Raw genomic sequence first — 22,519 nt, forward strand, 5'->3', positions numbered from 1 at the left:
GAAATAAAAAACGTGGTTAAAGCCAAGAATAGAGAAAGTATATACACTAAATAAGGGATTGATTCCTTTATTCCTAACCACAAACTACATTATGAAAAAGACTGAGAAGACATATAAAATTTCTTGAATTGTGGGGTTTTACCTAAGCAAGAGATCACAAAGGAAATTATATCCTTGCCATATCCGAAAATCATCCAAGAGTGTTTGGGAAACATCACTGGAATCTTTGAGGAAGCAAGAAAGCCCAGCAAACATTTCAACAATCTCTAGGGGAGACAGGTCATCTGATTGCTGCATATTCTGAATACATGTAGATAAACATTCTTTTTCTGTAAGAATAAACAAATAAATAAACATTATGTCAACTGCTTAAGAAAACTCAATAAAATATTAAATTTTAACATGCCTCTAATAAAATGCTGTAAGATAAATGTCACATATTCTAAAAGTAAATATAAGATTCAAATTTATTGGGAAGGCTCTGCCTGTGAGTAGTAAACAAAGGGTTCCTCAGAAAGTGCTGAAAAACAACTAACCTTTATTACAGTTTTTACATCATTATTTGGATAATTCATCATTAGACAAAATGATTGCTTGCTGCCAAATATATTTTTGATTTTTTATATTAATATAGTAAAAGGATGTAAAAATAATAAAATACTATCTTTTAAGCTTAAGAAAACAAATCCAATAATAAAGTTCAAATGAGAGTAAATATAGACCAATGAGATACAGAAATACTTCAGGAAACAAAGTTTTAAAAATTATGTCTATACTATGTATTACTAGTTTAAAATGATTATACTCCATTATTGACTTTGGTAACTGGAGACATTTCAAAGAAGACTTTTCCTCTCTTTAATGAGATTTATTTGTCTAAAGAAACCCAGTTTCATATAACAAAAGCTAAAGAATTTAACACAGTTACTGAGGCAAGAAACAATGTACAATTTCATTTTAGTGACATAAATAATTCACCTAATTTCATTTATGCTGCATCAAACAGGTTATTATTTACTTAGGAAATATCTTTAGAAAGACTTAACTACAGCATCTCAAAAAAATCTTTTTGTTTTCAGTAAAAGTATAGGCTATGACACAGAACTTATATTATAACTGAATATTTACACGTCAATGAGATTATCTTAACTCTTGTATGTATCCAATGCTTTTTGTGAAACTATTTTACATTTGAAATGCCTCATTAAAAAAATAATTTTTTTTTCTTGGTAAATACAGCTTTTAATTTAAAACAGAATCTTTGGAGAATTGAGAGATAAAAATAAATCTGTGATCATATGAGAAAGAGAAAAGAGAAAGAAATTTAGAGCACCTAAAATGAACAAAGATATTCACCATGAATATACTTCACTACATTGACACTAAGACCATGGCGGGATATGGTCATAAGGACTTCTCCAGCACTCTTCCTCCAAGGCAGGTTATAGGGCGGGCACCACGAAGTTATTGCACTGAATAAAAGCTGGAGATCATCTTTCTGAGCCAGCTCCTCTGCTGGAGAAACAAAACTGCAGAGTTTCACTAAGATCTAAAAAAAAGAAAAAAAAACAAAATAATGTGCATATCAATGAATGCTTGGGGAAAGGGAGGAGACAGAAAAGAACTACATCTGACCATTAAAAATTCTGTAATTTCAGGGTTAGAACTGAGCAGTACTAGTAAAGCTACGATAATGAGTGCTCTAACTTAGGCAACATTAACACAAATAACTATAATTTATGTGTGTAAATCAGCTTTACTTCATCAGCTTATTAAGAAAGAAAAGTTCTACATTTACTATCTTCTCTTCATTATTGTATTTTTGCATACTGTAATGCCAGTGGCCGAGGCCAGACAGGTTCACATTGGATTCTAGCAGATGGCAGAAAAACTGCATTGCCAGAAAGAGTTGGGCCATTCTGTTTAATAAAGTCTCACACTGGCAGACAAGCATACAGGCAGGAGAAACCGCCTCTCAGGCAAACAAACCACAAAATGACCCCTCACAGCCGTGCGCACACCCTTGATCCCCAATGTCTCTAGAGCACAAGCACCTATAGTCTTATATAGGCTACACACACGTGGCGCTGCTACGCACCCACGCACCAATCAGGCAAAGTGCTTACAGCAGGTAACCCCATGAGCAAGCCTGACACAGCTGCCCTACACATACCTTCCCCTAAGTATCAATAGCATAAATCAATAGAAACACTCAAGGTTAACACTTTAGGTTTCTAATTTATTTCTTAATTCTTTGTTACAGGTGAAATGCAATTTTCTTCTCTAAAAAGGACACTTTTAGTAAGATGAGAAAGTAAAAACAGTGAAACTTTAAAAAGTAAAAGTACATTCAAACTGTTCCAATTCCTATACAAGAGGATATTTGAGTAACAACACCATCTTAATGCATAATTATTTTAATTATGGCCAGTGGCCAAAAATTTTCTATAGCCTTTCAAAGAAGATTAAAAATTTCTTAATCTCTGAAATGAGAACTTATTTCTCAACCATGAATTACAAAATTTACAGTATACAAGTGATCACAGCATTAAAAGCCTGCTAATTAAGGAATTCAGCTACAGATTCCAAGGATTATTTTCTTATAACCTCAATGCAGTGACAGGAAAAGTTAACTTTTCTTCCCTGCACTACATTTTCTCATCTAAATATTTTAAAATATATAAGGAAATAACTATAATTTATGAAATAATTTAATTTCTTGAAAGAGAGTGCTCCATGAAATTTGAGTATCTCATTATCTGTGGGGAAATTGCCAATAGAAAAAAGTACTTGGTACAGCACAATGAACACAGCAACACTGTGATAACTATGTACGGGGCCAGGTGGTACTGCTCTGTAAGGTATGACTGTCTAACCACTATGCTGTGCAACTGGAACCAATACAGAATAATACTGAAAGGAAACTGCAACTGGAAAATAAAAAAAGTAAAGCTGGTTTTGCTTTACTTATTTCCTTCAGTGCAAAATTTTAAAGAAATACAAGAGCTTTCTAAATCATAGATGCCGAATATCAAGATGATAAAGAATTAAGAATTTCAACAAATAACAAAATACTTATAAAATCAGTAACACAGGCATTTGCCCCACAAAATAATGGCTGGAGATAATGTTGGATACTTCATGCCTGTTAATATGTGTATCTTTTCCCATATGTATCAAATGCAACATAAAAGCTATATTGAAAAAGAATATAGTTAATTGAAGCAAAAAGATAGATGCTCAGAAGAGTATATTGTGAATTTTACTTTTCCTTGGTTCTCACACTGCCCTTACGTTACTAAAAGGAATGAATGTCATTTCTCTAATTTGTAACAAAAACAAAACCCAAAAGAAAATACTTATTTTCCAAATCAAATCTGTGTTCTCAAAAATAAACTGGATTTAATTCCTTGAACTTATTGACTGTTAAGATACCTGATTCTTTTTTTTAAATTTATTTTTTTATTGAATGAGAGGCAGGAAGGCAGAAACAAACTCCCATGTGCACCCAACCAGAATCCACCTAGCAAGCCCCCTACCAGGTGATGCTCTGCCTGTCAGTGCCACTGCTCTGTTGCTCGGCAATAGAGCTATTTTAGTGCCTGAGGTGAAGCCACGGAGCCATCCCCAACACCCATGCCAACTCTGCTTGAACCATTAGAGCCATGGCTGCAGGAGGGGAAGAAAGAGAGAGAGAGAGAGAGAGAGAGAGAGAGAGATGGGGTGGAGAAGCAGATGGTCACTTCTCTTGTGTGCCCTGACAGGGAATCAAACCCAGGACTTCTACATGCAGTGCTAACGCTCTACAGCTGAGCCAACTGGCCAGAGAGATAACTGGTTCTTAATCTTTAAAGGTAAAAGGATTCTTACAAATAACCTAGTATAATCCTTTCATTTTACAAACTAGAAAACTGAAGCATCTACATCTCATTCCTCTCCTGGCCATACTCTACCACTTCTGTTTGTAGGGTCTCTGTTACAAAGTCCAACCAAGTGTGGCAGAGCCATAACTGGCCACAGCAACACAAATAAAAACAAACAAAAAAATAACTAAAAACCAAATGCCTACATGAAGCAATACTAACTGCTAAGGTCCCAGGAAACCATCTGTCATATAATATAAACATAGGAATTTCATCTATCAAAAACACTGTGTGTTCTGAAAATATTTGATGTTTGATTTTCTAGACAAAATAACGAAAACAATGTCGAGCCTGTGATGAGAAACAGGAAGGGAAGTGATGTGACGCGATGCCCTGAAGGAACACGGGAAGAGGAGGTGGAGAGCTCGTTCTACCCTCCTGCGGTCCCGCTGGGGTCAGCCAGGGCCACCCGCTTTCCATTCCGGGAGTTTCAGTGATTCTCCTTTGAATCCCTCTGGGCCTTCACATTCAGTGATTCCAATATGCTAAAGTGAATCTCACATTTAGTTTAAAGCACCTACTGTTTTCAAATATAGAAGAAAACATTTTAAGTTTTAAAAGAAATCTTGGCTATACTTAATTAGTATTAAATATATAAAATTCAGCTCCCATTTATTGCCTAAAGCATTAATTACTTCTTTAATGAAATAGGGCTATTAGTCTAATCAGAAATGTCTAAAAGCAATTTCAATTCCTATGAGATTTACTCTTTGATTTATCCCCACTGCTTTTCTCATCCAGTTTAATTCAGTAGTCAGAGAGACATGAGTTCTAATCCTATTTCTGCTATCAGCTCACATCTCCAATGGGGATGAGGGACAGAGGGAGACAAAAGCTCTGAAGCCATGGGTTGTCATGCATATTTTGAGGTAACAGATTTAAGTTAGCCATGAGCACAAAAGTACCTAATAAATCATTCAATAAATCTTTCCTGAATTAGTGTTTTATTGGTTATGCCATCTTTTCCTTTTTAATTAATTAATTTTTTTTTTTTTTTCTTCTGAAGCTGGAAACGGGGAGAGACAGTCAGACAGACTCCCGCATGCGCCCGACCGGGATCAACCTGGCACACCCACCAGGGGCGATGCTCTGCCCACCAGGGGGCGATGCTCTGCCCCTCCGGGGCGTCGCTCTGCCGCGACCAGAGCCACTCTGGCACCTGGGGCAGAGGCCAAGGAGCCATCCCCAGCGCCCGAGCCATCTTTGCTCCAATGGAGCCTTGGCTGCGGGAGGGGAAGAGAGAGACAGAGAGGAAGGAGGGGGGGGGGGGTGGAGAAGCAAATGGGCGCTTCTCCTATGTGCCCTGGCCGGGAATCGAACCCGGGTCCCCCGCACGCCAGGCTGACGCTCTACCGCTGAGCCAACCGGCCAGGGCCCTTTTCCTTTTTTAAAACTGCCTTAGCCTCCTCTCCTGTGTTCCCAGTGCCAGCTCCTCTACGGAGGCGAGTCATTCCTCCAGTAAACAAACCAGTCACATAAGGTGCAACTGTCATCTGTACCCGGCTCTACTTACCTACTGCACCCACTGTCCTCGTGTAGTGCTAGTGGCAACAGAGCCATCACAGGTACTTTTATTTTGTATCTACTACGTCCTAAGCAGAGAACTGTAGCTTTGTGTATTATTTCACTTTTTAATTTTTTTTTTTTTAGGTGAGAGGAGGGGAGATAGTGAAACAAACTCCCACATGCACCCTGACCGGAACTACCCAGCAACCTCTGTCTGGAGCTGATGCTCAAATCAACCAAGCTTTTTTAGTGCTTGAGGCTGACCATCAAACCAACCGAGCTATCCTCAGTGCCCAGGGCCCATGCTGAAACCAATCAAGCCACTGGCTATGGGAGGAGAAGAAGAGAAGGGGGAGAGTAGGGTAGGAGAGGGAAGGGGGAGAGAAAGGAGAGAGAAGCAGATGGTCACTTCTCATGTGGACCCTGACTGGGAATCAGCCCCAGGACATCCATAGGCCAGGATGATGCTCTATGCACTGAGCCAACCGGCCAGCACCTGCTATTGTATTTCCCCATGTATAAGACAGACCCCTTTTCAAAAAGTGTGGGGTCTAAAAACTGGGTGTGTCTTATACAGTGATTGTAGATTTTTTACTTGCATTTTCCACTTTTTCACACTTGTTTTTATGCTCGTTAAAAACGGTGATGTGTCGTCATCAGACACAGATGAGGACAAGCTAAGTGATGAAGAGTTGTATGAATTTTGATGAATAAAACTTGAGTTCAGTAACTTGATATAATTTTGGGCTTCAAAAAATTAAGGTGGGTCTTATATATGGGGAAATACAATATTTCACTTAATCTCACAGAAACCCTGTAGGTAGGCATCATTACCTTCATTTCAGAGGTAAGAAATCTACATCTTAGGTTACATAATTTCAGAAAGCTGGATTCAAGGAGTGGGTTTTAAAAAAAATTCATTGATGAGAGAGGAAGAGGGAAGGAGGAAGGATGGCGAGAGGGAGAAAGAGAAACATCAACTCATTTTTCCACTTAGTAGTTCTATTCCAGGGATCGGGAACCAATGACTCGCGAGCCAGATATGGCTCTTTTGATGGCTGCATCTGGCTCGCAGACAAATCTTTAATAAAAAAATAATAACTTTAAAAATATAAAACATTCTCATGTATTACAATACATTCATTTCCTACCGCTCATGTTCATAGTTGTGGGTGGCTGGAGCCAATCACAGCTGTCCTCTGGGACAACACCAAATTTTTATTGGATAATGTGTAACGTACACGGGTCGTTGTATGGCTCTCATGGAATTACATTTTAAAATATGTGGTGTTCATGGCTCTCTCAGCCAAAAAGTTTCCCGACCCCTGTTCTATTCAGTTGTGTATTCGTTGATTGCTTCTCCTAAGTGCCCTGCTGGGATGGGTGTGGTGGGGGGTGGGGGCAAACTTGCAACCTCAGCCTTCCAAGATGACACTTTGTCCACTGAGCCACCCAAGACAGGACAAGGGGTGGGGTTGTTATTGTTGAAGTGAAAGCACATAACATACAATTTTGCACCTTAATCATTTTTAAATATAGAGTACAGTAGTGTTAAAACTATAAGTACACTGAGCAATACATCTCTAGAACACTTTCATCTTGCAAAGCTGAAACTATACCAACTGAAAACAACTCTTTTCCCCACCTCGCCGTCCCTGTCAACCATCAAATCATTTTCTAAGAGTTTGACCACTTTTGTAGAATTACACCTAAGTGGAATATTGGACAAATGAGTTGTAAAATCTGTATTTTCTGTTTTTTTCTCACTCTTATTGTTAAAGATGGCCACTGCTCTCACATGATACACCTAATTGCCTTTCATGCTTGGAAAAGGGCTTGGTTATGCTGATGTGTGCTGAATGAAGGGGTTGTCCTGGGGAAAAGTTGTAAAAGGAGGAGCTAGTAGGCCATTTTGAGGAGACCACTTTGTTCCAGGCAGAGGGGCCACGTGGAGGAGAAGCAGCAGCCAAAATGGCACAATGCGGAAGAAGTCAGTTTGTGTAGGAGAAGGAGATGGGGAACAGAGGTGAATAAGGCTGGTGGGGCCTTTGATTCTAGGAAAACCGGAAAGATTCTCCTGGTTGTGGAACCAGAGGAACATGTGAGTGGGTTCTGGCGCCCTATGTGTTTGTTTTTTACTCATCGGCAGCTGGCCAGTATGAGTCTAGAATAAAGGAAAATGATCCACCAGTTTTTGGCTCTGCAGTTTCTTTATAATCTGTCCAGATTAAACGCGAACCTGCGTTGGCCAGGCGGCTGAGATGGTGGCTGAGGCTATGGGCCTTACATGGAATCATATAGTATTTGTCTTTTTGTGTCAAATATATGTTTTTAAATACTATATTAGGTCCCATGGGCACATTATACTTTATATGTTGGCTCACTTTGAAAATTTTCTCCCAAGAAAAGATATAAAAACAATGATAACATTTCCAGAGTAGGTAACAAAGGTCTATTTAAAGCTTTGTTAATCAGTAATATTATTAAAGGAATGGTGGCAATGGTGGGAAAAAAGAGATTTACCAGAAAGGAGTAGAGGAGGTAGTAGCCACTAAAATAAACCATCTTTTCTAAGTTATATGTTTATAGGTTAGGGACTTCCTGTATATAGACAGCGACAAAAGAGAATTTCTTAACATTATAAGAATTATTACTCCAAACTTAATGATTTATCAATAAAAGTTTTCCTTTTATTCACAGATGATATCGCTATATCAAAGGCAACCTTAATAGTTGGATCTGTCAGAAAAATAAACTTAATGCCTCACTCAAATACTCAAAAAAAGTGTGCAGATTCAACAAATATGACAATTACATGAGATAGAGTCAGTTTGTAATAAACAATATGAAATACTACAAAAAAAAATAAGAAGAAGGCATCTGTTTAAAAAGTGCACCTGTCTCGCTTTTAACAGTGGTAGAGATGGCCAGGCAAACAGCACCCTCCTACCTGTACAAAAACCTTCTGGAGTAGTCCACGACGCTCTGCTAGAGGTAGCTCATTCTGTGCACCTCCAACTGCCTCAGGCACATGCGGAAGGTCAAAGAACAGATACAAACATTTAACCAGAGTGGAAGGCACTGACATCGTTGTCATGCAGTCCACGGTTTTCTGGAAAACAAACCAATAAATAAGTAAGTAGATACACAGAAAGACAGACATAATTGTAATTGGTACAATTAAGTAAACTCACAAATTATAAGCCAGAAACTAAAATCATTAACTTTAAATTTTAACCCAGAAAATAATATATCAAAGTAACTCTTAAAATGCCTGAAAAAATTAAAAATGAATGTATGCTGAGCATGCTGACAAATGCTCATTTCCCACCCATCGGGACAAATTTGCTCTTATCAAATACTGAGGTGTGTCTATTTGTTATTATTAAAGTATTAAGTTTGCTATTTATTTATTAAGAGGTAGCATGTTTAAAAGAACATAAGTTTTAGGATTTACAAAAAAGGAACTTAACCATGAATCTGGCAAAATTATTTTGCTGGACCTCACATTTCTCTCCTATAAAATGGATATAATGGTACATACTTCTTAGAGTTAATAAGATTAAATAGGTAATAAAGGCACTGATATATTAAGAACTAAGTTATATATTAGTAATTACTGTCACCTTAACATTATTCATATTGTAGACTATATAGCACATTATGTTTCAGGAACCTGAACCCAAAATTGCTGACTATCAAAAAGCCACAATAGTAATGTGTAATCTTTAATAAGTGTTTATAATATAACAGACATGAGGCTAAGCAGTTAATTTATTTATTTTTTTCAGAGAGAGGAGGGGAGGCAGAGACAGACTAACTACCACATGCGCACTGACTGGGATCCACCCAGCAAGCCCACAAGGGGGTGGTGCCCTACCCATTTGGGGCATTGCTCTGTTGCTCTGCAACCGAGCTCTTCTTAGTGCCTGAGCGGAGGCCATGGAACCATCCTCAGCGCCCAAGGCAAACTCACTCCACTGGAGCCATGGCTGCAGGAGAGGAGGAGAAGAGATAGATAGAGATAGAGATAGAGATGGAGATGGAGAGAGACCGAGAGAGAGAGAGAGAGAGAAGCGAGAGGGGAAGGGGTGGAAAAGTAGATGGGTACTTCTCCTGTGCCCTGACTGAGAATTAAACCCAGGACATTCATGCCGGGCGGCGGACACTCTACCACTGAGCAAACCAGCCCAGGCCTGTGGCTAACCACTTTAAATACATTATCTCATCTATTTCTCAAATCATCCCTGAGGCATATTCTGTTATTGCATGACCCTTACTTTTCAATTGAAGTGCATGCCCAGCCTTAGGTTAGAAAGCTAGGTAAGTGGTCCACAGTGGATATGTTCAATGACCTAAGTAGATTATCTCCCATTCCAGTTTGATTTTTATTTTGTTGGCAGTGTAGACTCAAAGAAGTGTTACAAATAAAGAAATAACAGAACCAGATTTCAGATTTCAGTACCATTTTCAATCTCCAATATTCAAAAACTCTCTGCTCTTTCCACTTAAATTTATTCTTTAGATACCCCATTGTCTCTATACATCTAATGTTCAGTTTAAGCTGCCCTGGCCGGTTGGCTCAGTGGTAGAGCGTCGGCCTGGTGTGCAGGAGTCCTGGGTTCGATTCCCAGCCAGGGCACACAGGAGAGGCACCCATCTTCTTCTCCACCCCGCCCCCTCTCCTTCCTCTCTGTCCCTCTCTTCCCCTCCCGCAGCCAAGGCTCCATTGGAGCAAAGTTGGCCCGGGCGCTGATGATGGCTCTATGGCCTCTGCCTCAGGCGCTAGAATGGCTCTGGTTGCAACAAAGCGACGCCCCGGATGGGCAGAGCATCGCCCCCTGGTGGGTGTGCCAGGTGGATCCTGGTCGGGCGCATGCGGGAGTCTGTCTGACTGCCTCCCCGTTTCCAACTTCAGAAAAATACCAAAAAAAAAAAATTCCCTCTAATGTTCAGTTTAAAATGTCTGTTCATGTCTGAAATTTTCACTAATTCCTCATCTTTCCTCCTATCTTTACCTACAAAGTTTATAATGCTCACATTTCTATTTTCAGAGCACAACATATGCCTCATGATTGCATTTTATAGTATTATCTTCGTCCACCTCATCTCTACATGTTGATGTCATCTCTGTATTTCACTGAAATCCAAGAGAAAATGGCATATGAACAAAAAAGTCAGCTGAAAACAGAAACAAAAATTCCCTTTAAACTGTCTCTTTTCCCAGTTAGATTAGTGGTAACTTTCCCTTCCCATTAAGCAAAAAAGATATAATTTTTCATCTTCATGTAGATTAAAAGTACAACTTGGAATCCAAAATGGTAATTGGAAACATTTGTAATTTTTAAAAAGTGACTAGGTTTCGCTCCCGAGTATTTTCTTACACTTTTAAGGCAGCCTATCCATTTGTGCATGTTTCAGTTAATCCACATTTAATGATTTTCTACTATGTGTTTGTTAGGTATTATGGTAGGAATAGTTTTTGCTCACAATTGAGAAAGAAAAATACAGCATCTATAGAAAATATAAGCAAACCGAAACATGGCTATTAAAATTATTTTACATTCTGTTCTCTAAACCAAACCAAATTTTGGTACAGTAATATAGAGGCACTATAACTACAATAAACAACAGAGAAGATTGGTATTTTGATAGTCATCTAGTACTGTATAAGCACAGAAACATGGAAACAATGGTCCACTTTAGGGCTATCTCAAAGTTATTTTGGGTGAATACATGTCTTTATTTGCCCAGAACTGAAAGGTTTCTTGGGATGCGAGGCTTCTCTGCTAAAACTCAGAAAGTACGAGGTAAATCAGGGTAAGTTGGTCTGATTCTTTTTCTGATTAAAAAACAAACAAACAGTGAATTCCAAGGGGGGGAAAAGTCCAAGTGCTACTTACTCTGAACTAGTGACTAGTTTCAGGATATGGTTATAAAGAACCATGCATTGTTTCTGTTGTGATGGTGTCAAAGTCACCTTCATAAATTGTTACGAAATTAATGAGGTGTTTAAAAGCCCATTGTAATTTAGACAATAGACACTCTCAAAATTGGTATTGACTTTGATAGGTCATTATATTCTGGACTGTAAAAGGCTGAATAAATTTCCTTCATCTCAAAAACATCGTAGGACAAAAATCAGGTACCCAAGCAGCTCATAAATGAGTTACAAGCAACACATATCAAGACAAATGTTGAAAGTTGACTTAGAGGGGGAAAAACAATCTCCAGAAAAATCAAGTGGTAAGGGAATATATACTGTACTGAAAATGACAGTATTTTCTTCTTCGAAATTTAGAAAAAAAATAAAAGTATTTCCTAGGTCATTTATTTCTTATTAGCTAAGTGCCCTTAGATGAACTTTAAATGATTCTTCTAAGCCAGTGTCCCTAACGTGAGCAACAGAATTCCTGGGCGGGGCCTATGAAGTCAGAGCTCTCGGGCTGTTTGTCTCCAGCCACAGGCGGTCCGCCCTTTGCCCAGTGTGCTGCTGAGAGGGCATCACGCTCTGTGCATATGATGACATGACAGAGGTGGAACCACTATTTTAAGTTAGTGTTTTTCCTCATATGGATATTGTAAGAAGCATGAAATAATGTGCAAAAAGAATTAGAAGAATATAATGATTAGCATAAGATCTTATTTGGATATGACCATAAGTTTAATTTTACAAAATTCCAGGAGGATAAAAAGAAGAGAAGTTGAGTAGTCAAACATAAAAACAAAGAACTCACCTGACCAGAGGATGCCAACAAATTAATTGTTGTCAGAAGCATCCAGCCTCTACTGGCTTCTTCACTCTGATTGATTTCTAGGAATTGGACTATGGCTCGACTTGCAGCCTCTATAAAACCAAATCAAAGCATTAGGTGGGAGGGAAATCACATATAAAGAGGTTTTTCCTTATCTGCAAAGAAACGATCATTTACTAAGCATGTACTTTATATATCAGCATTATCGCATGTTCAACGTAAAATGTGTTAAAAAGAGCAATGTTTTAATGGCACACGTCTTTATAGTATTTCATCATATCAATATGAAAATGTAAAGGTCAACCTATACATTTGTAGGTCACAAACAAGTAAAAAAAAAGTCATGAGCGAGGTAAAATTTGAACCAAGCCTGCCTGGGAAACAAGTATAGGTATTCTGTACTTTTCAAAGTTCTGGTTAGGCCATTTTGCTTTTACAAAGAACCTGCATTAGTACCTGTTTTTGCTAATCAAAAGAAATCAGAAAAGGATTTTTGCTTTTACAAAGAAAAAAATGTCAAAAGTGAAAATAGTGCCCAGCATTTTTTAGACTATAATTTTATTTTTATTTTTACTGAATGTATTGGCGTGACTTTGGGTAATAAGATTATATAGATTTCAGGGGTATACTTCTGTAACGCATTATCTGTATAGGTAACTGTGTGCTCACCACCCCAAGCCAAGTCTCCTCCAGCATTTGTTTTCCAGGGAGAAATCATAGAGGCACAATGTGACATCCCCAGGAACAGTGTGATTGGCCCCACCAAGGTCCTTCCCAAAGAACTACACTCAGCATCTCAGCATCAAGCAGCAGCTGTAGCTTTGAACTGTGTCTGTGAGCATGTGCTTTATCTTATTTTGTGCATCCCTGAGCAAGATGTGTCTTAAGCCATGTATTGAAAAAGCCTAAGAGAGCTCATAAGTATGTTATACTTAGCGTAAAACTGGAAATAATTAAGCATTTCATCATGGGGGACAAAGTACATTGTGTGTGTATGAACCTGCCAGTGTCTAATATTCATACTACTGTATTTACATGCAGACAGAAAGAATCTTGAAAGCTGTCAAAGTTACTACTGGTTCTGCTAGTAATGAAGTGGTGTCTTTTAGGTGGCATCCAGTAAAGAAAGAAATGGTTTCTGTCCCTTGAGTGGATTGATAAGTGCACAAAGCATGGTGTGTATTTATCATGTAACTCCTGCTTTTATTATATGTTAGTGGTATTTTAGGTTTATGTGTGATTCAATATAATCTGAAAGGTTATTTCTTTGGGTCTGGGAATGATAAATTTTTTCCCACATATATTAAAGGTAATTATTTTTTCGTTTTATGCCATTTCAACTTACAAAGTTTCATAGGCCAGCTCTACTTTTGGATAATGGGGGAACCTGCATATTTTGTCCAAAGAGTGTGTGCAGGATGGGAAAGAAATCTAGAGATTCAGAGCACAGTACTAAATCTGAATTGTAGCTAGAGGAAAGAGCACACACTGATCAAGACAGTGAACTGCAGAACTGTAATAACACTGGGTTAACAGTCTAGGAGAGCCATATTGTGAACCGGATTCCAGTATCAATAGTAGAGATAGAAAAGTGATGCCCATGGCCCTGGCCGGTTGGCTCAGTGGTAGAGCGTCGGCCTGGCGTGCGGGGGACCCGGGTTCGATTCCCGGCCAGGGCACATAGGAGAAGCGCCCATTTGCTTCTCCACCCCCACCCCCTCCTTCCTCTCTGTCTCTCTCTTCCCCTCCCGCAGCCAAGGCTCCATTGGAGCAAAGATGGCCCGGGCACTGGGGATGGCTCCTTGGCCTCTGCCCCAGGCGCTAGAGTGGCTCTGGTCGTGGCAAAGCGTCGCCCCTGGTGGGCGTACCGGGTGGATCCCGGTTAGGCGCATGCGGGAGTCTGTCTGACTGTCTCTCCCGAATTAACAAAAAAAAAAAAAAGAAAAGTGATGCCCATGTATGATGGAAGGTAAGCTGTGTTTGACTCCTTGGGCAAGAAGGAAAAAATGTAGTTTATGCAGCAAAGGAGGTAATGAAAGGATCACTCTAAGATTGTTAACTTAGTAGTAATGTATATGACAAACTGGGAAAGCAGAGATGGGGGCGGGGGGAGCAAATTAGAAGGCTTCCTTTGTGAAACACGTTAAGTGCTGATTCGAGCAGCTGACAGTAGGAACAGAAAAACAGTGGAAAATCCTTCACAGAACTGTAATGTTGCAAGACTCATTAAAAGTAAGTTTAGTTGATTACATTTTTAGAGATAAGGGAAAATGCATAAACCCCCCTAAGTACACACTTTCATCAGCAGAGAGCTAATCAATTTTTATATTGATAAGATGAATTAAAAGTTGTCAGAAAAATAAATCCGTAAGTCCTGTTTACTCTAAACCAACTCGTTAGTTACTAATTACACTTAACACACTCCATAAAGACAAAGAATGTAGAATAAATAGAATTTAGATTGCCTTACATGAATTTTTTTCTTTTATTTAAGACAAGGTAAAAGTGTTTTTACTAAAGAGTTGAATGAATACAAAACTTGCATGTGGTACTGTGCTGGGCATATATATTTTTTTAAATCTTTATATACTTCCATCTGAAGAATGTTTTAATAGGAAATTTAAAAAATAGCTTATTTTTACTAAGTCTTAACTGTATAACAAGCACCAATTTAGAACTTGTAGATTTAACTCATTTAATTGTTATAAGACTCAAACAAATTACTTTCTATTACTATACCCTTATAACATATAATTAAGAAATGGAGAAGGTAAGTCACATAGTGACAGAACTTGCATTCAAACCCACACTGTCTATCTTGTAAGAGACAAAAGATAGTGATAAAAAAAATTTTACTGTAAAAAGGGAAGCCAACAGAAACCTGGCTTATTTCTAATATTTAATATCTCAAAAGTGTTAAAGTTATTAGTCATAGTCTCTTGCCCCGGTCTAGAAAATAGCACCAGGGAGCAGTTTCTTGCCTGCCTTGTCCATGATGAACCTCAGTATAAAGCACGCCACTGCACTAAGTGGGCGCTCCATAAATATCTATTAAATGAGTGAATAAATCAACCCAGGTTGATTAAAGAAGATTTCACAGAGCTCATCATCTAATAAACATTAAGAGGTTTAGATGTACTACGAGTAATAAAGATATGTGAAAGTTTTGAAAAGGGGAGTGATACAAAGAAAACAATGTTTAAGGCTGATTAAATTGTGATGGTTCATTAGGGGATAAAATATATAAAAGAATACAGCAAGAAACTTTTAGCAACTGTGGTTTGAGATCATTGGTAAAAGTAACCTGTAAATTTTTCTTGCAAGCCTACAACGGACCCAGCCACATGCTACATCACATGAGCCCTCTTTCCTTGACAGGAATTTAACACTCACATAAAGAAGACAACTCCTTCCCAGTTCAGTTGGCCAAACTGAATTACAGGAATTTTTCAGTTGGTCAACTCCTTACATGAATTTTTTTCTTTTATTTAAGATGAGGTAAAAGTGTTGGTCAAAATTCTCCATTAAAGGCTAACATGCTACGCTTTCATTTCCTAGGCTTCCTCATAATTAGGCAACTTTAGTTTTAAATTGTGTATTTCCAATTTTATAACTCAGTATCTCTAAAACACTACCTGAAATCTTCAAGTGATTATTTCATTGCTATATCAATATAATGAAATTCTTTATCATAAAAAAACATTCATTAGTAAATGAACTATTCAATACAACCTGCGTTTCTCATAGATGGAGAAAAAAAGAGATTTTGAAGAACTTAACTTACTTTAAGAGAAAAACAAAGCTATCTTCCTGGTACAGAAGCTAAAAATCTATAGAAGACTATTCTGAATGAATTTGAATTCCATCCATATTATTTAACACTATTAATGTTAAAAGAAAATTTGGCAAAAAGTATATATTTTCACTCTTTTCAATAAGTTGTCAATTATAAATAATAAATGCTAGCGCTTATTTTGAGAATGAAAACTCCAAAATTGTACTCTTGGTTTGAAAAAGTTCAATTTATTTGATCAGTGGCATTTATAGGAGCTGTATTTTCTTCTGTTTTGGTTAACAATGAACATTAAGGTATTCTTCAAGATAAGAAAAGACAAATAATAAAATACTTTAAATGTTCTATTTATCATTAAATATTACAACAGTTTCAATGGTTTGCTGATCCAATTAAATAAGATATGTTAAAATAAACTTTGAAAAGGATCAAGGCAGTATAAGTATTAACAGTTTCCCTTTACCAACTTAATAACTATTCTTTTTGAGAAGGTGGAGGAGACCTAAGTTACATCAGCAATAATGTAAAATTACATTATTTGGCTTTGAACTATATGCTTATACAGACAAAGAAGTCTGGTTAAGTCATTATGGTTGAATGATACGGAGAGATCTAAAACTCGTTTACAAACCATCCATATGTAACGAAAGAACTCAGAGGAACTATTTTATTTTCACCTACTAATTTCAGTATGTGGCCATTCAAAACGTTAATGAAATTACCCACTTTTTATTTTAAATAAGTTAAGAAGCTGACTGCAAAAGTATATAACATTTAGTGGGATCTTTAAAAATTATTTCTACTGTAATTTTAAATTAAACTTCCAATAATCAGTTTTTTAAAATTCTGAAAGGAAAACAGTCCTTGTCAAAAAATATTGCATTAGGATTATAATTTCACTTATATCTTACAAATGCAAAATTAAAAGATGATTTAACTTAAGGTTATAAGAGTTAATGAAAAAACGTATTAGTCCATATTGTGAGTTGCAAATCATATGATTCAAGCATTAGCTTTCCCGATGCATTTTAATATACAGACTCAAAATTTTAAAAATGGAGTTAGAACTCATTATTAAAAATGACTAAAATGTATACAATATTGAAAGAAATTTAACTTCCTAGTCTACACTGAATGTAAGTGAACTCAATTAGTATTCAGAACAATCAAAACACAAAGCTTGTTAATAATAAATGCAATACCACCATTTTTTCTTTACAAAGTCCATTTAAAGCACAGTCATATTCAAACTTATGCTTTAGGATAACAGTATAGTAAGTGTCAACATTATCACATTTTTTTTATTAAGGAAAAAAGCAAGCCTAAACAACCCTTTCCATCCAATGCCCCCACCCCCAAAATACCTTCCATAAGTTAGTCAGAAAAATAGTATTAGAACTCATAACTTCCATGCTTCTTTTCATTTAATGATACATAACCACACCCTGAGATTAAATTACCTGAAGGTGTTGTGGCTCTGAAATCCTTGGAGGACAGCAGGGCACAGTGTTTTTCTGTTTAAAGAAAAAGGCTGGATTGTCTAATCGGGGATTCACTACTTTATACTAATCCCAAAACAAGATGCTGCATGAGACGCCAAATTTCTAGGAGTAGCCAACTGTAGACAGCATCATCTGGCCCTCCACCACTGGGCTGCTGCCCGTTTCAGATAGCACCACTGGGTTTAACAGTTGCACCTCGCATGCAGCAAAGTCATTAATCATAAACTAAAGAGATTTTTTTCACAGGGGGGATTTTCTGCTTCAGTGATATAAACTGATTATGTTCCCTTAGAATTCAGCAGACTGCACATTTGAACTAAATAACTACACAAGATAGGAAAAAAAATCTTAAGCTATATACCTTGTAAACAATATAGCCACAAAATTATATATTTTCTCAAATTATTTGAGTCACTACATATTTTTCTAACCAAAGCCACAGCATCAACAAAGAGAATTAAGGGAAACAGAGAACTAGAACTGGGAAGTCACCTCATGTATTGCACATCAACCCATGTATCCATTTTATATATTGATGTTTCCTAAAAGGTTTCATTTTTACTAACTTCTGATAGATTTAAACAACAGAATTACAGATAAGCATGGTTCCTACTAAGATCTCTATAATCCAAGTTGGAAATGATCTGATAAAAAGACTTGCTATGCGAGTGACTAGGTAACAAACAACATAAGTATTCCACACCAAATTCGGAAGTCCTGGAAAAATAACCTTGTCCTGACGCCAAACATATATAGCTATTTCTCAAAAGAATAGAAGGCTCATTTCACTTCATTTTCTTGGAAAAAAATTACATGTATATTAATTATGACAATTACTATTAAAAACTTCCTATAAAATAAAAGGTTATGTGAAGTCTTGAAAGTAGCCAAATTCATAGAAGCAGAAAGTAGAATGGTGATCACCAAGGTCTGGGAAAAAGAGGAAATGGGGAGTTGCTGATCAATGAGTATAAAGTTAGTTATGCAAGATGAAAACACTGTAGAGATCTGTTGTACAACACTGGGCTTAGAACTGACTTTCCATCCAATGCCCCCAACCCCCAAAATACCTTCCATAAGTTAGTCAGAAAAATAGTATTAGAACTCATAACTTCCATGCTTCTTTTCATTTAATGATACATAACCACACCCTGGGATTAAAATTACCTGAAGGTGCCGTGGCTCTGAAATCCTTGTAAAAGTATTATATATAACACTCCTTGTCAAAAAATATTGCATTAGGATTATAATTTCACTTATATCTAACAAATGCAAAATTAATCACCTTATCTCAAATAGATCTTTAATAATCTATCCGCACACCAATTAGTGTAATTTTATTTAGTCACCTTAAATACTTCCTTCAGAGCTTTGTCATCATCTGAAGTATCTTGTGTATGTACTCACTCCAGAGTACATAATAAGTATTTCTAATAACAACATTGACCAAAAGAAACTTCCAATGTACACAACTAAAAATAAAGAGAACAAGAACATCCAAAGCTAAGGTTCTTTAAAGCAGACTGAGAAGATATTCCAAAATTATGCTTTTCTCTCTTAAATATTAGTAAGGCTGGCGTTTCTAAAAATGCTCCAAAGCATTAAAAAGGGGGAGGGTAGAGATTCTCATGCCAAAGTCAGTAAAAATTGAGCCACCTAATATGTGACAAGCATTCTTCTAAATCAGCAATTTTCAACCTGTGTGCCACAAGAATGTTTAAACCATGCAATACCTGACTATTTAGTCAGGGGCAATGACCTCTTTCCCCTTAGACAGTCCAATTAAAAAATGACAACAGCCCTCTGGGCAGCCCCAGCGCCCTGGGAAAGCCACGCACCGGAGGGAGTGAGAACTAATTCCAACGGTGAAATTTTCCGTGCTGCTGGGGGTTTCACTCAGAGGGAAACGCAGCCGGCCTCATATCCGGGTTTGCGCGCGCAGATAGTGAATGAGAGATTCCTCCGAGTGCCTCGGCAGTGCGCGCCCGTGTTATCGCATAGAGGAGCAGAGTCAGGGGCCTTTGTGTGGGCCAAAGCAGAATCTCGGGCCGCCCAAGCGCCTTGCAAAAGCCGCGCACGGGGACGGAGCGACAGCCAATTCCAACGCTGCAACTTTTCCCTGCGGTTGGGAGTTTCACTCAGAGCGTTAGACTGCTGGCCGGATATCCTGGTCTGCGTGCGCAGCCAGTGAGTGAGAGTTTCCTCCAAGCGCCCGGAAGTGGGCGCCCGCCTGTGTTACCGGACAGAGTGGCAGACAGAACCAGGGGTCTTTGAGTGGGCGGAAAGCCCGCCTGATTATGCTAGCAGCTCTGACTGACTGAGCCTTACCCAGAGCCCTGTGCTGAGTGGAAATAGAGTGGGGAGTTGCCAGCTCTTTGAGCCTCTTACTATCCAGGCAGAGGCAGCAGCAACCCCATAGCTGGATTATCAGGCTACTAATTGAGGAAGGAAAGACTAGGAGAAAGGCTCCAGGAACACGGACTCTCTCACTGTCGGAGCCTATAAATGCTAATAGCCTCGACTGCCAACGAGACTAAAGCACAATACATGACATTGCCATAGAGACTTATCAACTGCAAACCTCTACCTGAGCGTGCCAAAGGGGCAGAACCCGGGGTACAGAGTCACCGACCAGGAAGAGGGAGAGAAAAGAAAAAGCAAGAAGATAACCTCTCAAAATCAAGAATAATCTGCAGACTTTATAACCTATCCCATTTTATTATATTTGTTCGTTTGTTTCTCTTATCTTCATTCTTGATACTTTTTTTCCTCCTCCAATTTGGCCGATTAACTCTCTGCCGGTCTTACTCTCTCCTCTCCTTGAACTACACTACCCATAAGTGTTACATCTCCCATTATCTTTTCTCTTCTCTTCTTTTCTCTCTATGAGGGTTGCACTCCAAAACCCTTAACTCTCTCTCTCTCTCTCCTTTCTTTTTTCTTCTATTAGTGATTCCCTCTTTTTTTTTTTCTCTCTCTCTTTCTTTTCTCCTTCTATATTAGTTTCTTCCTTTCTCCTTTACATCTCCTCTCATTCAAACCTCAATAACAAACAAATTAGCTTATCTGGGACTCAAACTTATGTTTGTGGCATTTTGGGGGGGTTTTACTTCACCTTTTTAACTCACTAGCAGTGCTCCCATCCCTGGCTCTCCATTTTATCTAGTTCTTGTTCCACTAAATACAATAGTAATTTTTTAATTTGTCTCCCCATTTTTCCGTTTTCCTCTTATTCCTCTCATCATAACTCTTAGACAACCAACACCTAAAAGCAAATCATTTTATTCTTGACCCAAATTTTTTCCTTATTTGCTTTTTGTGGGTCCATACGCTCTTTTTTTTTCTTTTTCTCATTTTTCTTTTTTTTTCTTTTCTTTTTTTTTTTTTTGCCCCTTTATTATTTTTCCCCAATTCAGGCCCTCCATCACAGGCATTGTTTGTTATAATTCACAGTTCATGACAAGATTTTCTCAAGAGAGAGGGGAGAGGAGAGGAGAAGAAAAAAGGAGGGGGGGAATAATTTCCTTTTTAAAAAAAAAATTTTTATTTTATTTTATTTTTCTTTATTTCATTATTAATTTTTTAAAAAAAAACAAAACTATTTTCGATTTTTTATTTTTTATTATTTTTTTTAACTTTTTATTCTTTATTAAATTTCATTAATACTATCAACAAAACCACCCTCAGATGCCATTAAGGAAGAGAAAATCGAATATCATGGATACAAAAGAAAGAGAGGTAACACAGCTAGATGAGGAAAAATCTATGGAGAAAAAATTTAATATATTGGAAACCTTGGAGCTAAATGACAGAGAAGTCAAGATAGAAATCCTAAAAATTCTCCGAGATATACAAGAAAACACAGAAAGACAATTTAGGGAGCTCAGAAAACAACTCACCGAACACAAAGAATATATGTCCAAGGAAATTGAAACTATAAAAACAAATCAAACAGAGATGAAAAACTCAATTCACGAGCTGAAAAACGAAGTAACAAGCTTAGCTAATAGAACAGGTCAGATAGAAGAGAGGATTAGTGAAATAGAAGACAAGCAACTTGAGGCACAGCAGAGAGAAGAAGAAAGAGACTCAAAAATTAAAAAAAATGAGATAGCCCTACAAGAATTATCTGACTCCATCAAAAAGAATAACATAAGAATAATAGGTATAACAGAGGGAGAAGAGAGAGAAAATGGAATGGAGAACATACTCAAACAAATAATAGATGAGAACTTCCCAAGCCTGTGGAAAGAACTAAAGCCTCAAGTTCAAGAAGCAAACAGAACTCCGAGTTTTCTTAACCCCAACAAACCTACTCCAAGGCATATCATAATGAAATTGACACAAACCAACAGCAAAGAAAAAATTCTCAAGGCAGCCAGGGAAAAGAAGAATACAACATATAAAGGAAGGCCCATTAGATTATCATCAGATTTCTCAGCAGAAACTCTACAAGCTAGAAGAGAGTGGACCCCAATATTTAAAGTCCTGAAAGAGAGGAACTTTCAGCCACGAATACTATACCCATCAAAGCTATCCTTCAAATATGAAGGAGAAATAAAAACATTCACAGATACAGAAAAGATGAGGGAATTTATCATCAGAAAACCCCCACTCCAGGAATTACTAAAGGGTGTTCTCCAATCAGATACAAAGAACAAAAAACAAACAGAGCCACAAGTAAAAGCTCCAAGAAGAACACAATAAAACCAAATTTAAACTGTGACAACAACAAAAAGAAAGAGGGGGAGAAGATGGAGATTAACAGTAGCAAAGGACGATGGAGTGCAAAAGTACTCACAAAATAGTTCGCTACAATGAACAGGGTAGGGACTCTTTTCATTACTCAAAGGTAACCACCATTGAAAAAAACACCACAAAAGCACATAAGATAAAAAAGATAGCAACAGAGGAAAGATGTATGGAATACAACCAAATAAAAACAAAAGATAGAAAAACGAAAGAGAAGGATCAAACAAGACACAAAACTAACAGAAAGCAAGATATAAAATGGCAATAGGGAACCCACAAGTATCAATA

General features: G+C 37.6%; 1 protein-coding gene across 7 annotated transcripts in view; it reads right to left on the reverse strand.

Moving 5' to 3' along the window:
• The window catches only part of WDFY3 (WD repeat and FYVE domain containing 3), a 286,019-nt gene that overhangs the window by 149,803 nt on the left and 113,697 nt on the right, over nt 1-22,519 (reverse strand). For 5 of the 7 annotated variants that reach the window (XM_066385911.1, XM_066385916.1, XM_066385912.1 and 2 more), the window contains 5 exons: nt 17,438-17,491; nt 12,167-12,276; nt 8,380-8,541; nt 1,357-1,549; nt 143-329 (listed from right to left, as the gene is read on the reverse strand). In XM_066385911.1, the coding sequence (XP_066242008.1) occupies nt 143-329; nt 1,357-1,549; nt 8,380-8,541; nt 12,167-12,276; nt 17,438-17,491 (706 nt within the window). The remainder of the gene's footprint in view (nt 1-142; nt 330-1,356; nt 1,550-8,379; nt 8,542-12,166; nt 12,277-17,437; nt 17,492-22,519) is intronic. The other 2 variants (XM_066385917.1, XM_066385914.1) reach the window with 1 other exon arrangement.

The sequence above is a fragment of the Saccopteryx leptura genome, chromosome 5, assembly GCF_036850995.1.
Source record: "Saccopteryx leptura isolate mSacLep1 chromosome 5, mSacLep1_pri_phased_curated, whole genome shotgun sequence".
Lineage (NCBI taxonomy): Eukaryota > Metazoa > Chordata > Mammalia > Chiroptera > Emballonuridae > Saccopteryx > Saccopteryx leptura.